Genomic DNA, 24,106 nt, shown 5'->3' with positions numbered 1-24,106 from the left:
GTGGTAGAGCGCTTGCCTTGCATGCATGAGGCCCTGGGTTCGGTTCCTCAGCACCACATAAGCAAAAAGAAAAAAGCCGGAAGTGGTGCTGTGGCTCAAGTGGTAGAGCGCTAGCCTTGAGCTGAAGAGCTGAGGGACAGAGTCCAGGCCCAGAGTTCAGGCCCCATGACCGCCCCCCCCCAAAAAAAGGAAAGGAAGATTACACAGAGAGTTAAAGGTTAGAAGGGCTGAACCCCAAACCCAGATTTGCTAAGAGCCAGAAATTTGGTGGCTGAAATGACAGAAATGTGTTGTCTTACAGTACTGGGGACTTGGAAGGACTGGGAATCTAACAACTAGCATCAACAGGGCTGGTTTCCCTGAGAGCTGTGAGGAGAATCACTTACAGGCCTCTTGCCTCATTTCTGGTGGCTTGCTCGCAATCTCCGGCATTCCTTGTCTTGTCTTTCTGGGTCTGGTTTATTTTACTTACCATGATAATCTCCAGTTTTCATCCATTTTTCTGCAAATGACATGATTTCTTTTTTTTTATTGGCTGAAAAACATTCCATGGTACATGTGCCCAATATTCTTTCATAACTTGGCTAACTGTGAAACATACAACTTGATTTTAGTAACCAAACATGTCTCTAGACATGTAAAATGTATATTGGGAAGCAAAATTACGGTGGAGGAGGACCACTGATTTAGATGGAGAAGATCTCTGGAGGACCATTGAGTTAAATGGAGAAAAATAGTACCTGAGTGTGTGCTAGAAGTTTTCTATGTATTATGTCAGTTTGATCTTCACGATAACCCTGTTAGATAAGTGTTACCATGAAGCCCATAGATATTAATTAGCTGGTTCAAAACCATTTAGTTCAAAAGTAGGAAAGATGAGCATTAAAATAGGACTGTCCAATTTCTGTGTTCACAAGAGGCAGAAATAACAATTGACACAAAATATGACCGAGTCCCTATGGGTGTCCTATAATTACTGTTAATTTAATTACTTTCTGATTTTATATTTTTACCAGTAGACAAAAAGTTGAAGTCTGATATGTATTTTAAGCAATGGTTTCTACTCTTCTCCCTAGACTTATTAAATAATATATCCATAACTGTAAATTTTTTCCCAGCATAATTTCTGAAATATATTAAAAATTGGATATATTTTTACATGAAATTCCTACTAGGCTCCCTTTGGTGTTAGTAATGATTGTTTTTTACATTAAAGGAGCTCTTGTGTAAGCATATTTCAAATTAGTAAGGAATTTTGTTCTTCATCAAGAAATAGTTTAAAAGATTCAACTGCACTGTAAAATTATTTTCAGACTAAAAATATTCTATTAAGGGCTTAATTTTATGTTATTTTATAATGTTAAAAAACAATTAATGTAACTGGGTGTCTGTGGCTCACACCTGTAGTCCTAGCTACTCAGGAGGCTGAGGTCTGAGGATCAGAATTCAAAGGCAGTCTGGGCAGAAAAGTCTATGAGACTCTTATCTCCAATAAACCACTCAGAAAACCAGAAGTGGTGCTGTTGCTCAAGTGGTAGAGTGCTAGCCTTGAGCTGAAGAACTGAGGGACAGCACCCTCATCCAGAGTTCAAGCTCCATGACCAAAAACAAACAAAAAAACCAAAACAACAACGACAAAAAAAGTGTGTGAATTCATTAAGTTCATTTTTAATAAACCACCATGGCATTTTGCAAGGTAGAACTGGTAAAAAAAATATCACACAGACAGACAGACAGACAGACAGACACACACACACACACACACACACACACACACGCCTCATTCTGATGAAAAGAAATACAAATGAACTCTTTGTTCACTACGATCTTTATTGTTAAAGGGCTAATTTCCATGAAGGCAAACTGAAACAATATACTCATGTTTTGTTTTGTGTATAATCATCTGGAAAAGTAACTTCATGATATACATACTTAAAACCCTATAGATTCTTGCATACTCTTTGACTTAGTCATCCCATTTTGTTACTATAATGAAATGCCCAAGTCTATACACTTTATATAAAGAGATTTATTTTGACTTATGCTTCTGGAATAACAATTTTCGATTTTACAGTTTTTACAGCTCACATTGCTATCTTTTAGTAGCTAAAACTTTGGAAATATTGTCCCTAATTTCTAAATTTCAAAAAATAATGATAGGTTTTTTTCCACATTATTCATTTTCACACACACACACACACATTTGGTGCGAGTACTAGGGCTTTAACACAAGGCTCTTGCATGGCTTTTTCACTCAAGGCTGGTGCTCTACCACTCGAGTTATACTTTCACTTTCTGGCTTTTTGTTAATTTTAGCTAAGTCTCTGGGATTTATCTGCCCTAGCTGGCTTCTAATTAAATCTCGATCCTCGACCTCAGCCTCATGCTAGGATTATATGTTATTCTTAAGAAACAATCCTATTATTACTTTGAGCAACAACTATTCAGAAATACTCCTTTACACATCCCCTACATTTTAGCTTACTTCCTCACTTTTGGCTTACTCAAGTACATGTGAAACCTTACCATACGGACATTACTACATTGGGAAGGAAATTCTTTTGAAGAGACAGTTCGGAGAAATCACAGAACCTGTAAGACTGAGTTAAAGCAAGAGTAGCAAAATCTGTCTATTTGTGATCTAATCCATATATGCCCGTTAATCTGTTGAAAATCAAACAGTATTATCTTCATACTATTCAGAAATGTTTCAATATTAGAATATCCACAACTAGCTCTTTTCTCTGGAGTACTCCAAAGTGTGTTAAGAATTGCTACCACCAATTTACTATGTACCAGTTTCCACAGCCCGCAGTTGGCGGGGGGGGGGGGGGGGGGGGGGAGGGTAGGTTCGTGCATTACTGTCTCCAATTTTTTTCTACTCATTGATTTAGGGTTCAATAATCCATGAGAAACCAAAAATCAAGAGCACTACATTAAAGTTAAAATGATGGTCTTGATGGCCTAGTCCACGAGGATCACTCGAGTAGATCGTGCACAGCTAGCTTTGTCTGAATCTGTAGGTGGCTCTGAAAAGAGCCGTTTGTGCCGTTTACACCAGGTAGGTCATATGAAACTTGCTTCTTGAAGTTATTTGCTCTGAATCTTATGACCACTGGTCTTAGGCAACAGCACAGCATGGATGTGAGGCAGGACGCCACCCTGTGGGATTGTCACACCACGCAATAGCTTGTTGAGCTCTTCATCATTACGGATAGCCAATAGCAAATGACGTGGAGTAATGCGCGTCTTCTTGTTGTCCCGGGCTGCATTGCCAGCCAGCTCCAAAATCTCAGCTGTCAGATACTCCAGTACCGCAGCCAGATACACTGGGGCTCCAGCTCCTATGCGGTTGACATAGTTGCCTTGGCGGAGCAGCCGGTAGAGGCGGCCCACAGGAAACTGCAAGCCCGCTCTAACAGAGCGGGACAGGGCCTTAGCGCGGGATTTGCCGGTCTGCCTGCTCCGCACACACATAGTTCCAAAAGATGCCCTTATAGAGCAAGTTATATGGGTAATCTATTGACTGCTATGGGTCTATTTATAGTCTGACAGCAGGTCGCAAATGGACACTTGATTGGTTGATGATTCTGTGGCCAATCAGAAAGGTTTGATCGAATAACCTGATTTACATACACGCAAAGACCATTATCCAATCAGATAGTGGGTACCATACGTCATTTGAATACCAAGCCTATAAATACCAGTCTTTCGGGCCTTTGGATCTCCGTTTGCTTGGCGGTTTCGGGACGGGTAGGCGTTTTACGGCTGTGTACCAACTATGCCTGAGGTATCTTCGAAGGGCGCCACCATCTCTAAGAAGGGCTTCAAGAAGGCTGTCACTAAGACTCAGAAGAAGGAGGGGAAGAAGCGCAAGAGAACCCGAAAAGAAAGCTACTCCATTTACATCTATAAGGTGCTGAAACAGGTTCATCCTGATACTGGCATCTCCTCCAAGGCCATGAGCATCATGAACTCTTTCGTCACCGACATCTTCGAGCGCATCGCGGGCGAGGCGTCGCGCCTGGCTCACTACAACAAGCGCTCGACCATCACGTCTCGGGAGATCCAGACGGCCGTGCGCCTGCTGCTGCCCGGGGAGCTGGCCAAGCACGCCGTGTCCGAGGGCACCAAGGCCGTCACCAAGTACACCAGCTCCAAGTAAATTTGGCAACCCAAGTTCGTTTCTAACCCAAAGGCTCTTTTAAGAGCCACCTACGCTTTCTGATAAAAGAGCCGTGTGCTTACTTGATGAGTGTGGATTTTGGTTTTTTCTATGTGTGTGCAGGTACTGGAGCCTGTACTCCAGGCTTCATTCTTTCAGCTCCCTTCTCCCCCAGTCTGGTGCTCTAGGTCTTGAGGCCACACTTCCAACTCCGTTAAGTCATTCTTTAGTCCTAAAGTCAATGTGATTGGATACGGACCTAAGTACGTACTTGTAGACTAATCATGAGGCCAGTCCAGAGGGTCTTCGATGATTTTTCAAAAGGAGCTGACGTTTTGTAGCTCATGAATGCGATGTTGGGATAACTGCTACAAGGACGCAAGTGGCCCTTCACTAGAACTTTTTCCAAGCCTATCAAAAAACAGATCTTGAGCTTTGTGGCCTGAAGTCTTTTTGTCTTATGGCTTTTTTTTTTCTGTTACTGTTGTTTTTTTTTTTTTTAAAGGAAACAAGGCTGTTTTCCGATTACACTTTTCCAAGTGACCAGTGAAAGTGAGAATTATCCCATAAAATTGAGGTTTCTAGGAAATGGCACTGTGGCTCAAGTGGTAGAGAGCTAGCCTTGAGCTGAAATGCTGAGGGACAGCGCCCGGGCCCAGAGTTCAAGCCCCACGACCAAAAAAAAAAAAAGTTCAAAATTGAGGTTTCTAGGCCAGTATCTTTCATACTCTTTGAGAGGACACCCTATATTAGTTTTGCTGAGAGTATGGTGACAGTGGAAACGGGGAGAGTCTAAAAGTACTTCAAATAACATGGCTGATCACAACTGGCAAACTTAACTTTACTGAATCTCCTCTTGACAACTAATATTCCACCAAAAATGTTTTATGATGAAATCACTAAAATTGGTGTTTATGTCCTTTATTACAGGATCACTTATGTTATTCTCCCAGGGTAAATAAGCATTTAAAACAGTATAGACACTGAATTTAACAGCCTTAAAAAGAAAACGTGTTAGCTGAAAATTTTGATTTGATAAAATTTTTAAAAATTATTTTATAAAAAGACTTAGAAGGTGCATATATACTTTTAAGACTGTCTCTACATTAAAAATGCCATTTGGTGCAATTTCTTAATGCGCAGGAAAAAAAATCCATCACATTAAAATGTCCTAAACTTTTGTGCAAATTGAGACAGCATTTCATGTTTTGGCTACAGCTCCTTCAAGGAGGTTACAGACAGACATATATGTCCATATTGTATTGCAAGAAGCATTAGCTCTAGTTAGGAGTGCCAGCTGCCCTGTAAAGACCTTGAGAAGCTGGTACTACACAGCTCTCTGACCACTCTCAACAAGTACCCCAATTGTCCAAGAACTAGTTGGATCACTTGGGCAAAAAGTAACTTACACCAAATCTGATGTAGCTTTTGCATCAGATATATTTTGACAGCCATCATATAAACTTTTCATTGCAAAAGTTCTAAATATTTTGCTTATGTGCTATTGTGCATATGGAATTTTGCTAATATCTGCTAATATTTTACTTTATATGAAATATAAAATTCTGTGCTTTATTTTAATATTCTATGGTCTCACTGTATTGATTTATTTTCATTTTAGTTCTCTGATAGATTTTGTTTTACATGTTTACAATGTTATTTGGGGAGAGTAAACTTTTATTGCTTCCTTTTAGATAGTTCACTTCTAGTTTCTTTTTCCTGAGTTCAGTAGCCTACACCTTTACTATAAGAAATAGGGATAAAAATACACATCACTGGGGCTGGGAAGGTGGCTCAGTGGTAGAGTGCTTGCCTTGCATGTCAGAGGCCCTGGGTTTGATTCCTCAGCACCACGTAAGTAAAAAGAAAAAAACCGGAAGTGGCGCTGTGGCTCAAGTGGTAGAGTGCTAGCCTTGAGCTGAAGAGCTGAGGGACAGCGCCCAGGCCCAGAGTTCAGGCCCCATGACGGACCCCTTCCCCCAAAAAAAGATACACATCACTGTCCCTAATTATGTTGAAGATTGTTCTGCATTAGTAGTGATTAAATGTATGTTACAGGGAAGAATTATACTGCTTATTAATAGTTTTAAATCAAGAATTTGTTGAGTTTTGTCAAATATCTTTTCAGCATCTTTGTAAACAGTCACAAATCTTTGCTCATTAGATATATTGTGATGAGCTATTTTAATAGGTTTCCTAATAGAGTGGACCTTGTATTATTTTTATAAACCCTTGCTTGGGCACTATATATTTTAATTTTAACCATAATTTAACATTTTGCTAAGTTCTACTTGCCAATGTTTTATTAACAATTTGCAATTCAATGTTATAAACTAAGGCAATCTATTTTTTCCTTTTTTGAATGTAATGTCTGGATTTTTAAATCAAATTTTTTATTGAACTTACAAAGATAATAAAGAATGTGAGGTTATTTATAATCTAAAATTGTTTAAACAGCATTAGTATTCTTTAATCTTTATTCTTCACTAAAATTCCTTTTGAATTTCATGCCATCATTTAAGGATAGTTCTTTAATTTTCTCTATTTTTCTTTTATAAAATTATTGACTCACTAATTTGGAAAACTTTAAAATTATATTTTTCAAGGAAATTAATGGAATGTCCTTTAGAGATTAGCAAACTCATCTCTATTGGTACTGTTGTCATCATTGTACTTTCTGCAACTATATCTTTAATATCCTTTATTTTCTATGTGCATTCTTATATTTTACAAAATGCATTACTTATTGGTTAATGCTCTTTCAAAATGTATTTTTATACTTTTGTACTTTAGTTTTTGTTTCATAATTATTTTTCACTCTTTTTCTCCCTCATAATTTATTTTTTCTGTCTTGTTGGTTCATTTAAAAAAAAGTTCCTAGCTTCTTGAATGGATGCTTTCTTTACAAAAGCTGCCCTTAAGCTTCATGGTTTTGGTATACATGAATTTTAGTCACTGAAGTTTAGTTCACTAAATACACTTGCACAACAACTGGAATTTTAATTACCATGGAATATTAATAATTGAATAAATTGGAAGCGTTACTGCTGTCTAATTTGTAAGTTACTATACAAATAATGACTGTAAACGATGATTAGTGACAATCACATTACTTCTCTTGAAGTTTGTGAGTGGTATTTGTTGCTTTGTTTATGTGTAAATAGAAAGTGTGCTGTTTTGGAGATTACCTTAGAAGCAGGAACAATAATACTTGTCCTACTTTCAGACTGTGATTTTGCATTATCACTGAACAGAGAACATAAGCCTATTTAGAAACCTGTATGCTAAAATTACCTTCAAATAAAATTACCTTCACCAGAATTCCTCTCAACACCTACACACACACACACACACACACACACACACACACAGAGAAGTTTTTCTGGAGAAGAAAGAAATCAGCCTTTAAAAGGAAAATTTTAGGGCCATAAGATAAAGCAAGGTAAACTTGTGGCTGGTTGCTTTCTACTAGGTACCCAAGGAAGGTTTGTACTGTCTGTAATTTTCCTTAAAGATTTCTAAAATATTAGATATGATCTATATTTTTTTCCTGACTAAAGGCCAAGATAAAGCTTTGGGTACCTTTGGGTACTTTATTAATATGTGGCTGTAGTGTTTCCTAAGAAGATCTTAGGAACCCTGCCCTACCCAAGTCTGTACCCAAGGACCTGTGAATATGTCCTTGCTTGAAAGCAAAGATGTTTGTGGGTGTATTTAAGAACAGTTAAATACGATCACCTTGGATTTTTGGAGTGGGTCTTAAATCCAATGATGACTCTCCTCATAAGAGAAAGAACACCAGACACAGAGACATAGAGAAGAAATCATGTAAGGTGGCAAAAGAAAATTGAATGCAGTGGCAAGTCAAAGAATGCCAAGATTTAAATTACCATCAAAAGTCAGGAAAGTGTGATTCCTCCAGACACTTTGGTTTTGATGATGATGAAAGAATGTATTTCTGCTATCCAGACAGATACCTTAACAAGAAGTGTCAAGAAGGCTAGAAGGCATGGCTCAGTAATAGAGAACCTATCCAGTAAAAGGCTTCCAATATACCGTTATTTTAAAAAGTGCCAAGCATATATACAATATAAATTTACTTGTCGTTATAGAAATGCAAATAAAAAGATAATGTACACCATCTAAAATAATCCTATAATAAAAGTGATAACTAAAAAACAGATTGAAATAAATTTTAAAAATATATTAAAAGGTTGTTAGTCAAATTGCTGGATTCCAATACAAATTATCTGAAATAGCAAGATCATGTTCCAATGTCAATCTGTCCTCCACATAGTGATATAAAAGACCCCAGTAAAATGTACATAGAGCATCATCAGAAACCCTGGACTTGGGCAGCTCTGGGTTAGCAAGTTTGAGTCATAGAAAACTTGGTTTCTTTTATACATCACAGCCAGTGTAAAAAAACCAGCCTTGATAGTCCTGTCAGATTCCCCTAAAGTCCTCTGTAGGTCTATAGCTATAGGCTTTTTTTGGCCTATCTGAAATAGGATTTGCATAATCAAAACCTAAAGGCAAGCCATCTTCCCGCAAAGCTCTTATTTACAGAAATCTCTATAAAGCTGTGATTCTTGTGAATTCACTTGATGTGATTTTCACAGAAAATACAACACAAATACATCAAAGCTTAGAATCAATGATAGTTTTAGTCATAGTAGATAGAAAAATGAGGCTGTCGAATAAAACAAGTTAATCAGTTTATTACTTCAAGAAATGACATTCTGTTACAAAAGCAACCACCTACGTAAACAGCTTACAGCCCTTTTAAAGAAGTGTGGGTGGCTCTTAGAAGAGCCATTGGGTTGTAACTTCGTCTAGTGGCTGGACAGTCTTACTTGGAGCGCTTGTATTTGGTCACAGCCCTCTTGCATTCAGACGCAGCCTCCTCGGCTAGTTCCTCCCGCGGCAGCAGGAGCATGGCCGGCCGTCTGGATCTCCTTAGAGGGGATGGCACGCTTGTTGTAGTGCACCAGGCGAGAGGCCTCGGCCGCGATGCGATCAAAAGTGTCATTCACGAAAGCATTCATGAAGCTCAAGGCCTCTGAAGAGATAGCAGCATCCAGATGTATTTGTTTCAGGAACTTGTAGATGGAAACAGATGTCTCAGTAGCATCTCTTGCACTTTCTTCGGGCTCCTTTTCAATTTCGACTGCTTTCTTGAAGCCCTTTATAGAAACATTCTTGGCCATGAGGCCGGGCATTTTCACAGCAGGACTCCAAGGTTAAAGGTAACAAACTGCTGTCCAACAGGCGAAAAGTGCTCTATTTATAGGCGTGGGACACAAATGACGTCTTTTGCGTCTAACTTGTGACTGGACAATGGGAAGTATGCAAATGAGGTGATATGGATGACGTCCTCTGATTGGATAGATGGCTTGGCAGTAATCAGTTAAACCACAACTGCCATAACAGATACTTGTTTTTTCCGTTAACGGATTTGCCCTTGGGAAAAAGACGGCTGTGCATGGAAAGGCGCGCGCTAAACTCAAGCCCAGTTCATTCGAGTGAGCCTGAAGTCCTCCATGGCTGCGGGCTTCGAAAGGGCCAGTACATGGAGAAAATTGATGGTAGCTAACCTGGCCATAAAGATTCAGGAGCTGGTGACAACGCAGCCCATAACACGAAGGCCCAAGTCATTTGCATGTACAGAACGACCTCAAGGTTTTGAGTAGTGAGACCACCATTCAGGGTGGAGCTTGTCCAACAACCGATCTGTGCTGCTGCCCAAATGCCAGCATCTGCTAGTTCAGTTCACAGCGCCTCATACCTTGCAAAAACCCCAGTGAGTGCCTTGAACTTAGGGAGCAAAAACAAAACAAAACCCAGAGCTGAATGCCAAAGGCTCTTCTCAGAATTTAGGTGGCTCACAAAAGAGTTATGGAAAACAATGATTTCTGTTTCATCGACAGTAAATTTAATTGGCCACCACTTCCTCAAATTAAGAGGACTGTGGGAAGAATTTTGTTCCAATAGCTGGGCATATGAAAGGTGTTCATTTTAGTGCTTGCAAATATTGACAGCTGAATCTGATCCTGGACGCAACTGTTGGGCAGCTGCTTCAAGTAGAGTAGTCTTCCTGGCAGGCTACTGTTAATGAAAAAGCCATCACACTTAGGGGAAAAGAGCAAATGGAGAACAGAACATGCATGTACACACACACACACACACACACACACACACACACACATTTCCTAAGAGAAAGAATGAGACCTTAAGAAATATGTGGAATCCTATTAGGGAACTTTTTGGGTATTTTAAGGAAGGTAAAGTTACACTGAATTAAAAGATTGAAACAAAAATAATTTTGCAAACTCTTAGTTTTAGAGAACATGCCTATAAGATATTAAGTAACAAGTAAATCTCAAGCTGTATGTTTTCTCAAATATTTTCTAGCAAGGATTTCCAAAGAATTCTAGGATGACTACATACCCTGAAATCTTAACACAGCCATATTAAACAAACAAAAAGTCGTAGCAAAGGAAGATCTTAGTCACAGGTAGGCTTGGACAAAAAAGAAAGAAAGACCCTATCTTAAAAACTGAAGCAAATGAAAATGAGGGAAGAGGTGACACTATTCAAAAGGAATGTACTCATCTGACTTATATGACTGGGACCCCTCTGTACATCATCTTTACAAAAACAATAAAAATATATAAAAATAAAAAAAAGGGCTGGGGAGTGTTACTGAAGTGGTAGAAATCTTTTCAGCAAGGCAAGTCCCTGCAATTCCAAACCTAAATACCACCACTACAAGCACACATACATACCTTTAATACCTTATGTGAAACCACAAATCATATGTTGAGTTTTTCCCTTGGCCCCCAGGCTGGCTGGCATGATGGCCTGCCTCATGATCCTGTCTCTGCTTCCCAAGTGCTGAGATTAGAGACATCACCATGCCCAGACTAATGGGTTTATTCTGTAGTTTATATCTCAAAGTCTAACACCATTTCAATACTGAAAATGTGACAAAATATTTTGCCACTTCTTTAACACTGTGAGTTAAACAACTACTGAAACAACTAGAGACAGTAAAGCAGCCAAATATGACTTTATAAAAATGAAAGTGCCCAAAATTTCCAAACCAAAGCAAAATCTGCATATTCATAACAAGCTACAAAATTCTTTCACAATTTGCAAAGTATTAGTTTCTTAGCAATTGTCATACCCACAAACTTGAACTTAAACTTATAGAATTGAATAAATATGAGAACCGTTTGTTGAAAATTATTAAGCATCTCAAGAACTTCATATTGGAAGAAATGGAAAATAAGGATTGTTTTAAAATTAAAAAAACATGGTTATAATCTATATTGACATCTTGGGAAATAATGATGAAATGTAACAGTTTCTGGAAAAATATAAATTGCTTATATTGAACCTAGAAAGTAGTAACGACTAAGAGAAATGAGGCAAATTTGAGTTTATCGATGAGCTAGCATCCACAGATATGAACTTTCCAAAGAGCGCTTCATTAAATCTTTAGAGATTAAAGGAAAACCGTAAATTCACAGCAAATTAAGTGGTCTAGACTATAAAAAATATTTATGTATTTTTGAAAATTTGATGAAACCAAATGAAAAAAGTTTACTACTGCATGCTAAACTCTCAAATATAGCATTCCATAGCTCTTTCATTAAAAATGAACAACCAGCCAGGTGCTAAGGGCTTACATCTGTAATCCTAGCTACTCAGGAGGCTGAGAACTGAAGATCACTGTTCAAAGCTAGCCTGGACAGAAAAGTCTGTGAGATTTTTTTTTAATTGTCAAGGTGATGTACAGAGGGGTTCCCGTTACATAGGAAGGTAGTGAGTACATTTCTTGTAAAACTTGTTACCCCCTCCCTAATCTCCAGTTAAGTACCAAAAAAGCTGGAAGTGGAGATGTAGCTTGAGGCCACTGAGTTCAAGCCCCAGAACTGGCACACACACACACACAATAAAACTGATGTTGGCAGCTCACTGGACAGTTAACAATATCGAACAAGGATCCATCTAAGAATATAAGATTGCTTGAATAAAATGCAAACTTTACTTTATAAGGTCAAAGGAAAAATAAATACTAAACACAGTAGGTGTTTAAGACATTCACTAATATGTTGAGTTGAATAATTTTGTTTCTTAGTAAAATACTAGTAGTTGTTAGATAATTTTTCCTGTTATTTAATATTTTGTAGAATATTAGCAAATCTTTAAAAATAACACTAATGTTCTCTAGTACTAAAGAAGAAGAATAAAACCAGGTCTAAGTAATTCATTCAGGCAATGCCCCATAGCCAACCAAGAAATTATTGTGTTAATAATCAACAGTTCTCTTTATAGACAGCCACACTTTCAGAGAAGGGTTATGGTCAAGTTTTGAAACATGGTATGTTGCTAAGTCACCTTTATTTAATGAGTAACTACAGCAACATCAAAACATTAGCATTTATCTGATGTTTCCAGTTCATACATATTTTACTGCATGAAAAGGCATGCTAGTGAGTAAAAAGTAAGATTTTCTGTGGATGTTGCTGGTTTTCCATCTATAAATCCAGCCAGTCATAGTAAACACTAAAAGAAATGCAATGTCCCACTGTAATCAGGCTGTGGAAAAGGAGGGATTAAAGTAAAATGAAATTGGCAACAATGAAGGCATGATGTTAAGGCTCAGAATGGGATAGAATTATATCTGGTTACTCTCTAAAGTGGGTGAATGAGGACTAGAGAGATTAAGGGAGCAATCTTGCTTTAATGTAGCCTCTTATTCAAAAACACTAAAGAAGAGAAATACTTTGCTGTTATGAATAATAGCAGCTGAAAACAATAGCAAGTATCAGTAGCAACCCACCAAATACAAATACAAATAAACTGTGTGGCAGGCAAAGAGCTTCCCAAGTTTGTTAAAATTACAACACAAATAAAGAAATGTATTTTATTTTATGACCAATAATACACACACATACCTAAAGCAAAGCTTTTTTAAATAATTTGCTATCATGGAAGGATTCAGAGATTATTCTAAATTGTCTAGTGTGTTTTATTGTTTCCCTGTGTGTCCTATTTCAAAGATAGTGACTTGCTGTTCGGAATGGTGAGAATTATAAATCAGAGCAGTCACTCAGCATAAGGTTGCTTTATTTAGAGAAGAGACAGCTTTCACAAACACTGGTGCAAAGCCTAGAATGCTATGTAAGCTGAGCCAGTAAATACTTTCTGAAGATTTTCAGACTTAGAGGTTGAAGGGAATGAGTCTGAGGAGCCAGGCAACTTGAAAACATTAGAAAATTAATATAAAACTCCCAGTGGCAGAATCTCTTGCTCTTGGAGTCAATTTAAAAAATGAAAGTAACATTGAAAATAAAAAAAATTCTGTGATTGCTGGGGTCAAGGAGATGTCTGTGTGTCTCAGATCCTACTCTGAAGACTCGTTCCTAATAGCTTTTCATTCTGTTCTAAGTGTTACCCCAAAGAAAAAGTAACTTCAATAACTTTCTGCCTTTATCCCATTTTAATGGCTATTTTTATTTGTAAGTGCAACTTCAGGAAAAATTGAAGGGACAACTTTCTTGGCATAATGAAAACCTCACTGGTAGCACTCTGGTCAATTAAGTGTGTTTGGTCTGCCTTAGTTTTCATCAGGATGGGCAATTGGGATAAGTAACAAAATAACATAAAATTAAGCTAACTTTTCCTCATCTAATATTATGAGGTAATTAAAAGACATTTAAACCAAACCAGAGGGTATGATTGAGCCTGTAAGATTTGTGAAACAACAAAATATCCCGATTCCTTTCTATGATTTAAGCTCATCCCTCCCTTTGCTAAGAATTCTTATTTCTTCTGTCATTCCTTTTTTTTTTTGGAGGGGGGGGGGTCCGGTCGTGGGACCTGAACTCTGGGCCTGGGCGCTGTCCCTCAGCTCTTCAGCTCAAGGCTAGCACTCTACCACTTGAGCCACAGCGCCACTTCCGGCTTTTTTCTTTTTGCTTATGTGGTGCTGATGAATCGAACCCAGGGCCTAGAGCATGCAAAGCAAGCGCTCTACCACTGAGCCACCTTCCAAGCCCTCTTCTGTCATTTCTTGATTCTTTGGAAAGTCTAAAACTTGTCAAAACTAGACTAAATTTGAATTTGTTTTTAAGGTTTTACTACAGAGTACCTTGGATTGTACTTTCTTATATTGTCCAACTAAATTGGACAGTGTTAACTAGTAATATGTGACCATTGTATGACATCCAAGTAACAGGATACAGGGAATAAAAGCTAAAATTTCTGACCAATGTTATTATGTCACTGACAATTTGTTCCCTCAAAAAGACATATGGATTTACCATATGAATGTCCTTTCCCCTTGCCACCACAAGAAAATAAAAATACTACATTATATAACAAATTTATTCCTAATACCTCCCTTCTGTTTCTTTTCATTCATGTCCTGCCTAGATTCTGGTTCATATCTCTTTAGGGTAATCTAGGATTTCAGTTTAAGAGCCAAGGGGTCCTGAAGCTAATGGCAAATGAGATGGAAGAGAAAACACAAAAGAAGACGATGCTAAGATAAAAGCAAAAATTGGAAGGAAGTAGCTACAAGGCAAGGAAGATAAAGTATTTCTGGCAGCCATCAGTAGAGGCAAAATATATGGGGCAAACTCTTCCTCAGAATATTTAGAAAATACCAGTCTTGATTTGAATATGTGAAAGTTGTGACAAAATAGACAAATATATGTTATCTTCCAATATGAAGCATTAAAAATCAATTAGAAAGTGGACAAAACCCACGAAGGGGTATTTTACTATAAAAATATGAGCAAAGAATCTCATGAAAGACTATGCACACAAATCTATATGAATGTTCTCAACATTATATGTCATTATAGAATCACAAATTAAAAATAGAACGCAGTCAGGAGCTGGTGTCTCACACTTAATCTTAGCTACTTAGGAGGCTGAGATCTAAGTGTTATGGTTCAAAGTCAACCAAGGCAATAAGATTTGTGAGATTCTTATTGCAAATTAACCAGAAGAAAACCTGGATTGGAGGAGTGACTAAAGTACTGGTACTCTACCAGTATTGAGCAAATGAAAAGAATGCAAAAACACAAAAGTCCAAACCAGAGTATGAAGCCCAGAGTTAAGTACCAGCACAAAAATTTAAAATAAAAGTGCATTCAGATATCACATTTGACTGGCTTAATGCAAAACACAATGCCAAATTCTGGTGAGTTTGTGAGAACAGGAACTCATACATTGCAGGGAAACATCATACTGAAAGTATCATACTGATACTTTCTACTGAAACTAAAATACGTTTACAATGATTCAGCAATTGTGTGCCTTGAACATATATTTATGCACAAAACTCTGCACATGAATATTTACAGAAAGTTTATTCATAATTTCTAAAACTTGGAAGCAATCAAGATAGGTGAATGAAGAAATAAACTGTATCAGATCCATACAGTATTATGAAGTGATGTTCCATAAAAGTCCAGAAATACTTACGCATGCCTATAATCCTAGCAATCAGGAGGCTGAGGCAAGTAGAATGATAGTAAGAAAACTCACTGGGATTGCTTACTGAGACTCTTATCTTGAAAACAAAATTAAAAAGTTGAAAAAAGTAGGCATTAAAACAGAAAAGGCACAAAGGAGCTTGGAATATACATTGTTGAGTGAAATAAGTCACTCTGAAAAGATTACATATTGGCTAACTCTATGATTTGTTCTGAAAAAGTCAAAACCACAGGTCAACAGTAAAAGGACCAGTGGATACCAGATGTTCTGGAATATCGGAGAGGCAGTAGAGAGAGGAATAGATGGAACTATTCTGGGATTCTATAAGTTACCATTACTATGAAATCAAATCTAGATAAACTTATCACAGGATAACTTGAGACTAATCTCAAAGTAGGTACACAAATTCTAAACAGAATAATATAAAATTAAATCAGCATTTTTAACACTGATGTATGCAGAGTATACAAAATTTTAGGCACCCCAAGAAATCAAGCATTTTACTGAGGACAAATACATTGTAAAAACACATAGTTTATTCTTGGGATGCAAGTATACTTAAATTCTTAAAAACCACCCATTTTCTCATTAAACAAGGATTACTGAGCATACTGAGCACACACACCTGATGAATGCTACTCTTCACACTGGAAAATTGATGTGAGCATTGAAGAAACCAGTGGAATAAGTGTGGAAGGATTGTAGTGTGGAGACAGTGAAGGAGGCAAAAATCTATCTATGTAGTTAGCTTGTACCAGAAACTTGCTATTCCCTTAAGCATAGAATTCTGCCCTTCAGTCCTTACACATAATCATCCACAGAATCAATATGATACTGAACCTGGTTTCCCTACATTTATACCAGGATATGTTATTAAAAAATGATTATCTGATTCAGCCAATTCATTGCCTTTCAGACAAAGAGTAAACTAGCTCTTTGACCATGAACATGGTTGAAGAACTTTAAATGTATGCAAAAAATAGAGCAATGAAACCTGCTAATTTTGGGGGGAGGTGAAGTCTGGTAGTGGGGCCGGAACTCTGGGCCTGGGTGCTGTCCCTCAGCTCTTCAGCTCAAGGCTAGCGCTCTACCACTTGAGCCACAGTGCCACTTCCGGCTTTTTTCTTTTTGCTTATGTGGTGCTGAGGAATTGAACCCAGGGCCTCATGCATGCAAGGCAAGTGCTCTACCACTGAGCAACCTTCCCAGCCCACCTGCTGATTTTCTTAAACTGGGATTTAATTTAGTGTTTGCTAGACAGGTGCTGAGTCACACTCCCATTCCTGAAGTTGCTTTAAGAAGGGGGAAGAAGAAGGGAGAAGTCAAGGGCGTAAATTTTATCATGATATATTGTATGCATGTATAGAAATAACACAATTAAATCATTTTATACAAATAATCTATGCTACTAAAACTGTAACAAATAGTAAGCAATTATTACAGTTCAATTTCATTACACTATTACTAGTAATTAAATTATTAGATTTTGTGAGAAACATGAATTCTTTTAAAGCTTTAGATCCAAATTGAAAATTACAGAAGCATTTTAGCAAAATATCTACCTCTATAATTATATGGAGAAATATTTAATGAAATTTTAAACTAATTTTAATGGCATATGAAGTTTATATGTATGTGTGCAGTTAAAATGGAAATGAAATATATAAATAAATATATGAGAATTTTATGTTTTGTTGGATATGTGTGTGTGTGTGAGTATGTCCGTGTGCACTTCCCTATTGGAGTCAGTTGTTGAACATTTATGAGCACAACACTATTGAAATAACATACATTTGAGAGAGGTCTCAAAATCCAACACATGCATTTGAGAATGACAGCTGACTGGATACTTTTACATCTACTTGATCTTTGATCACAAATCCTTATTTCTCCTGAGAAGAATAAGGACAGATCACCTGAAAAAACAAACATTTTCTTTTCTGTGGAAAAAAAACAAGAAGTAAATCTTCCCATTACAAATTAACCTGAGTTGGAGGGTTTTAATTTGATCTACAACCTGTGACTTATGTGAAATCAAGGAACTAGAAATGATGTAGCCTCGTTCTAAAATGATGGAGCCAATCAATGCTCGGATCTTGTGAGGGCTACAAGTGTGGCTCAAGTGGTAGAGCCCCTGCCTATCAAGTATAAGGCTTGAGTTCAAGCCCCATTACTGCCTAACAAACTCAAGAACCTCCGGAAATCCACAACAACACTAACAACTAAACAAATTTTTAAAAATACCTAAAGGAGAAGGTACTTTCCTATGTTTGTTGGAAGGTTCAGTGAGTTAATAACATATATAAAATAGTTTCAACAGAGCTTGCTACATATTAAATGTTAGATAATTGTGTGCTCTTATTATACTCTGTTTGCAAACAATGACAGTCCTTGTACATACTTCAGCTCATAAGTGAGTATAGTTCAGGTAAAACTTAGCACAACTAATTACTGGTTAAAGTCCATTGGAGTTTTACCCATTAATAGATATTGCTAAATTTCTTTTTATAGAGACTGCAGTAATCTGCATGCTCATTGCATTAGTCATCTTGGGCTGTTAGAATAAAATAGCACAGACTTGATAGCTTAAACAATAGAGATTTGTTTATTTTGCTAATGTGAAGGCTAGAAACTTGCAAGGCCAAAATCTGAAGGATTCAGTTTTTGACAAGTGCTATTTTCCTGGTTTATTCTAGTTCCATCCTCACATGGAACAGAGAATAAGGGAAGAAAGGAGGAAGAGAAATGGAGAGGGAAAACAAGAAGGAAAGAGAAAATAGGAATGAAAACTCTTGTTCCCTCCTTCTCCTTCTCCTTCTCCTCCTTCTCCTTCTTCTTCTTCTTTACTAGAATGTGACTTAGGACCTTGAAGCTTAGCAGACACTTGCTGTATTACTACTTGATATCTCTTGTGGGTCCCCTCCCCTCCCCCCTTTGCCTAAACTAGTTACTGACCAAGTTCCTCCTCCCTATGCCTCCAGCAGAACAGGGATTACAGGTGTGTGGATCATACCTAGCTTGTTGAGATGAAGGTTGTGTTAACTTTTTACTCAGATTGAACCAACCCAGTCTCCACCTCCTGAGACGCTATAATTACAGGTGTAAGCACCACTTCTGGCCTAGCCTCTCATCTTCTTTTGAGGACGCTGACCTGTTCTGGAAGCCCAGCCTCATGCCCTCATCTAAACCTAATTACATCTGACAGGCCCTGGCTCTAAATATGGTGGCACTGTGGATTAGGTCTTCAAAATGAACTTTTTGGGGACACATTCAGGCCATAGCTTCCATTGACAATGTATTTGAACATATTTTTCTAATTTCTAGCTGTGTTTTACAAGACTTTGGATCACTAGTCTCAGAGGTAAAAATTATCTAATTTTAATTTCTCTTTCTCTTACATTATAAAATAACTTACTATGTGTTTAAAATCCATTTGAATTAAAAAATTTATTTTCTTTACCCAATTATCTACCGTTATTAGACATTTTCACCTCTTCCCCCTTCCCATGTTCTTAATTCAAAAATATTAGTTCCATAAACTGTGTTATAGAATTTACCACTTCTAAATTTTTTTTGGGGGGGAGGTCCGGTCGAGGAGCCTGAACTCTGGGCCTGGGCGCTGTCCCTCAGCTCTTCAGCTCAAGGCTAGCGCTCTTCCACTTGGGCCACAGCGCCACTTCCGGCTTTTTTTTCTTTTTGCTTATGTGGTGCTGAGGAATCGAACCCAGGGCCTCAGGCATGCAAGGCAAGCACTCTACCACTGAGCCACCTTCCCAGCCCCCACTTCTAATTTTTTTGAAAAATGGAATAGTATTTCTTAGTTTCATTCGGTAAGGTTTAATTTTTTTGTCCACACAGATTCTGAGATTTTGGAGGAGGTTAAGTAGAAATCATTTGTAACTCTACAAAATTTATCTTTTCTCATTGATATACCCTCTTTTACCTCCTCTCTCACTCTCTTTCTCTGGACTGAACCCAGGGTTTTGTACATACTAGGGAAGTCTTACACAGCCCATTTCTATTAGGTCAGGTTGGTCTGGAACTTGGCTTGCTGAGATTATAGGCATACATCATCCCATCTGACTGTTCAGGTCTCACATCTTCCACGCTTCACCCTCCTCCCACTCCCCCTTTCTCTTTCTCACTCCATGTTTTTCCTCTAGTATCATACTTTTTCTCATCTGTTTTTAGAACTCGTTGACTGTAGAGCACATGGGCAGCCAAGATGGCACTGAGAGGGAGTTGAGTGGGCAGAGCCTGATTGGCTCTATGTTCAGTGCATAACCAGTTTAGGTACATGATAGGGTGTGACCTTGACAGTGATTGGTTCCTCTTCCTCCCCTCCCATGCCACCCGCTCTTTTTTGCTATAAAAACTGCTTGTTCTGTGTTAATAAACGAGTTTTCCTGCTTGAGTTGACTCCCTGCCGCGTCTGGTTGTCTCCTGGGCTGAGAGAGGCTGAGGAACGGGCGAGCCCCACACTTACCTTTCCTTGGACCCCATCCGGCTTTCGGCTTTCGTGGGTCGGAGGAAGACCCAACAGTTGACAAAAATTGACCTTCAGTTATTACCCTAGATCCCGATTTCCACTGCTTTCTTTCCTGATTTTGTCTCTCTGCCATCCGCATCAAACATCCCTTACTCATCTACCTTCAGATCTCTGACTCTTCCATTTCTCCTCTAATACTCATTTAGCAAGCTTATTTTGGTTATTATATCCTTTAGTTTTTAATTTTTCCTTAAGCCTTTATTTATTCATTTATTTGCTGAGAATTTCTGTTTCTTTTTTATGTTTTTAATTGTAAAAATAGTGTACAGAGAGGTTACAGTTACATGAGTAAGGTAATGAGTACATTTTTTATGGAGCATTGATACCTCTTCCTTTGTTTTTCCCCTACCATCCCATCCCTTCCCACCTCCCCAACTACTCCTCCCCTCCCCACTGCAAGTTGTAAAGTTTGTTTTCAACATAGTGTCTTGTACATCTCATTGTTACAATGGTTCAACCTGTATCCTCATTTCAGCATTTGGTTATTTCCCTTCCCCTCCCCAAATTAGAAAAATGTATATATAAGATGCAGGCCACCAACATCAAATGCAGTGAAAACAGGGGTTGTACCATGGGGGAAGAACATACAAGAGAAACAAAAAAAATCACACAGTACATTTTAAATACATTAAAAATAATAGCAAGAAAGAAAAAATTACTTGTGTCCCTATCTTGGGGTTCATTTCACTTAACATCATCTTATATGGTCATATGTACATAGCCTTTGACCTTTTCTGCTTGTCCTAGACTTATACTAGTTATTGAAAATAAAGGAAACCATGGGACCTATGTTTCTTTGAGCCTGGCTTACTTTACTTAATATAATTTTTCCAAGTCTTTCATTTCCTAACAAATGGGGCAATGTCATTCTTTCTGATGGAGGCATAGAATTCCATTGTATAAATATACCACTAATTTCTCTTTCTCAATAGGTAAAAGTTGAGTTCCTAACCAACTTTTCATAAACTCTTATAAGTCAATGCTTATCAATTTCGGTTTTCCTGGGACTTCTCCTTTTAGTCCTCTAGTTGGAAATTCACCTTCAGTGATTCTGTTCTCTCCATTATCCATACTTGCTCCTACATCTAAGCCAAGTAACTGGAAAACTAGAAGGTTAAAAAAAAATCAAAATAAGGTATTTGCTTTCAATGCAGTATAACTTAAATTCCAGTCTTTCCCCCCAGTTCTCCTGCTATAATTCTCTTTTCAGAATGGTTCAATACAGTTTGCATGTAACTTTCTGGGCTCTAAGGCTCTATATCTGTATTCTTTCAGAGAGAGAGAGAGAGAGAGAGAGAGAGAATATCCTGGTGATGAGTTTCACCCAACCTAAGTATTCAGAAAATGGGCTTATACAGCATTTTTTTTATTTACTTATGTATTTACTCAGGACCTCATACTTGCTAAGTACAGTCTTTATTACTTGAGTCACACTTCCAACCCTTTTTGCTTTAGGTAAATATTTTGGATACTATCATTTGCTTTGTCTCCTTCAGGGTTTGGATTACAGATACCAATCAGCAGGTGCAACTGAACTTTGATCCTTCTGATTTCTGCCCATGAGTAACAGGAACAGGGATTATAGAAATAATCATTACAATCAAGCTAATGTTATCCATCACCTCACTCAGCTACACTCTCTCTCTCTCTCTCTCTCTCTCTCTCTGTATGTATGTGTGTATTACTTCAGAGCTGTTCTCAGCAAATTTCAATGTATGAAATATATTAAGTGGACTCACCATACTGCACATTGGCTTTCTAGAACTTCTACCTGAAATTTTGTACCATCTTGGACTACCTTTCAAAATTACATTAAAAGCAACCCCCAAAGTCTAGCTATAAGTTTGATCATTTAATAGGCTAATTAAGTTGGAGATAATTTTTAATAATTCTCTGTCCCATTACTACTATTTACTTTTCAGAATTCTCAGGTAACCCAGGTGTCTGGGCTATACACCTTTTTTGTTAGGAAGAGGAGGAAATAGTAGGGCTTGAATTCAGAACTTTAACCCCTGAGTCATTTCTCCATCCCCACTTTTTGCTGGTTATTTTGGAAATGGAGTCACACAGACTTCTTTGTCTGAGCTGGCTTCCAAACCACCATCTTCCAGGTCTCAGTAGCTGAGGAGCTAGGATCATCAGTTCAAACCACTGACACCCAGGAAAAGGCCAAAGTAGCAGCAGTAACATATTCTTCTATTCCTCCTCCTCCTCTTCCTCTTCTTCATCTTTGTCTTTGGCATCATTTCATTACTAGAAACTGAACTCGCGGCCTCATTGTTGCTAGACAGGTGCTCGGGCACCTGAGCCCGGCCTCCAGCCTACATTCATTGTGTACTTACTTCATTAGATTTGTGTTTAGGATTACTTCACTCAACTTTTTCTTTCTTAATAATCTTTTGGATTACTAAAATCATCATATTAGAAACTCCTGAGAAAGTTTAAATACTCATTTTTCTAACAACGTCAATAAAACACTTGCAATTGTCTTGGAGTACTGGGCATTTCCTGCTGAGGAACTGCATATGAAAAGGCTGCAAGGGGGCTGGGAAGGTGGCTCAGTGGTAGAGCACTTGCCTTGCATGCATGAGGCCCTGGGTTTGATTCCTCAGCACCACATAAGCAAAAAGAAAAAAGCCGGAAGTGGTGCTGTGGCTCAAGTGGAAGAGCGCTAGCCTTGAGCTGAAGAGCTGAGGGACAGCTCTCAGGCCCAGAGTTCAGGCCCCATGACCGGACCGCCCCCCCCCCCCAAAAAAGAAAAGGCTGCAAGGCATAAATGAATTTCTACAAAAACTTCAATGTGGCTAGAATTTAGTGAGTAAAGAGAATGACAGTAGGAGAGATCAGTAATGTCAATATGGTGAATGTTATACAGACTTAAGCACATTAAGGAAACTAAATTTGGCTCACTTTGTCCTAGATTCACTGGGAAGGCTTTGGGAGATATAAACTAGTAAGTAAGCTGGTTATCTGTACATTTCACACACTATGCTGGCATATGGAGATAAAAATGACAGAGAGACAATAGAGACAATGGGACCAAAAAATAAGCATTACATTTAGCCTGCTGATCAATGTGATTGTGATAGGAATGGAGGAAATGTAGAACAGTAGTACATGGGAAAGGCTTGCAGTTGGAACTGAAGGAATATTATGTCAAATGAATGTTGAGTAGTGAGGGAAAGTAAGGAATTAAGACTGTTTGGGGACAGAGCAACTGGGGAGATAGTGGTGCTATTAGCCCAAATGGGGTATTATACTCAGAAGGGTATTCGGGAGTTCCTTTTTGTGGCCATATTGAAACTGGGATATCTACTGGTCCTCAAGGAGAGATGAATGCAGAGGAAGAGAAGGCACTTGTTTGGATAAGAGGTCAGAATGGACCCACCTAAGTTAGAGGAAGACAAGCAAGAAATGAGGACAGCTGGTTCATCTTGGGGGTGAGTTTGAACAACAAATTCAAGGACAGAGATCTAACATGAGAAGTCAGAGAAAAAGATTAAGAAAAAAGAACTGAGAGTGAACAACTCACAAAGCGTAAGAAAAATTTTTAAAAAATCACAAAAACATAAAAAAAAAATCAAGCCTGACTGGTGAGTGACATGTGTGACAAGAAATCAAAAGGGAGCGAGTGGATGTGGTGGGAGGCAGAAGTAGGAAGATTGAGGGGACTGAGGCCAGCCTGGGCTACATACAGTTTGGTCTCAAAACTACAAGGCTGTGTAATCCTAGCTACTCTGGATGCTGAGATTTGAGGATTGTGGTTCAAAGCCAGCCTGGGGAGGAAGTCCGTGAGACTCTTATCCTCAATTAACCACCAGAAAACCAGAAGTGGCGCTGTGGCTCAAGTGGTAGAGCACTTGCCTTGAGCTGAG

General features: G+C 38.2%; 2 protein-coding genes and 1 pseudogene across 2 annotated transcripts; 1 reads left to right on the top strand and 2 right to left on the bottom strand.

Annotated features, from left to right (window-relative positions):
• Nucleotides 1-3,090: 3,090 nt before the first annotated feature.
• On the bottom strand, nt 3,091-3,477 carry LOC106000043 (histone H2A-beta, sperm). The gene has a single exon (XM_013035229.1). The coding sequence runs from the start codon at nt 3,475-3,477 to the stop codon at nt 3,091-3,093; it is 387 nt and encodes a 128-aa protein (XP_012890683.1).
• A 304-nt stretch (nt 3,478-3,781) lies between these two features.
• Nucleotides 3,782-20,830, top strand: LOC106000035 (histone H2B type 1-A). Its single transcript, XM_013035218.1, has 3 exons — nt 3,782-4,166; nt 7,804-7,809; nt 20,820-20,830. Exon 1 carries the CDS (start codon nt 3,782-3,784, stop codon nt 4,163-4,165), a length of 384 nt encoding a protein of 127 aa, XP_012890672.1. The 3' UTR covers nt 4,166; nt 7,804-7,809; nt 20,820-20,830.
• Nucleotides 9,018-9,387, bottom strand: LOC106000036 (annotated as a pseudogene).
• Nucleotides 20,831-24,106: the final 3,276 nt, after the last annotated feature.

Source organism: Dipodomys ordii, unplaced genomic scaffold, assembly GCF_000151885.1.
Source record: "Dipodomys ordii isolate 6190 unplaced genomic scaffold, Dord_2.0 Scaffold206, whole genome shotgun sequence".
Classification (NCBI taxonomy): domain Eukaryota; kingdom Metazoa; phylum Chordata; class Mammalia; order Rodentia; family Heteromyidae; genus Dipodomys; species Dipodomys ordii.
Note: the sequence above shows the minus strand (reverse complement) of the source record. Positions and strands in the feature narration are given on the sequence as shown.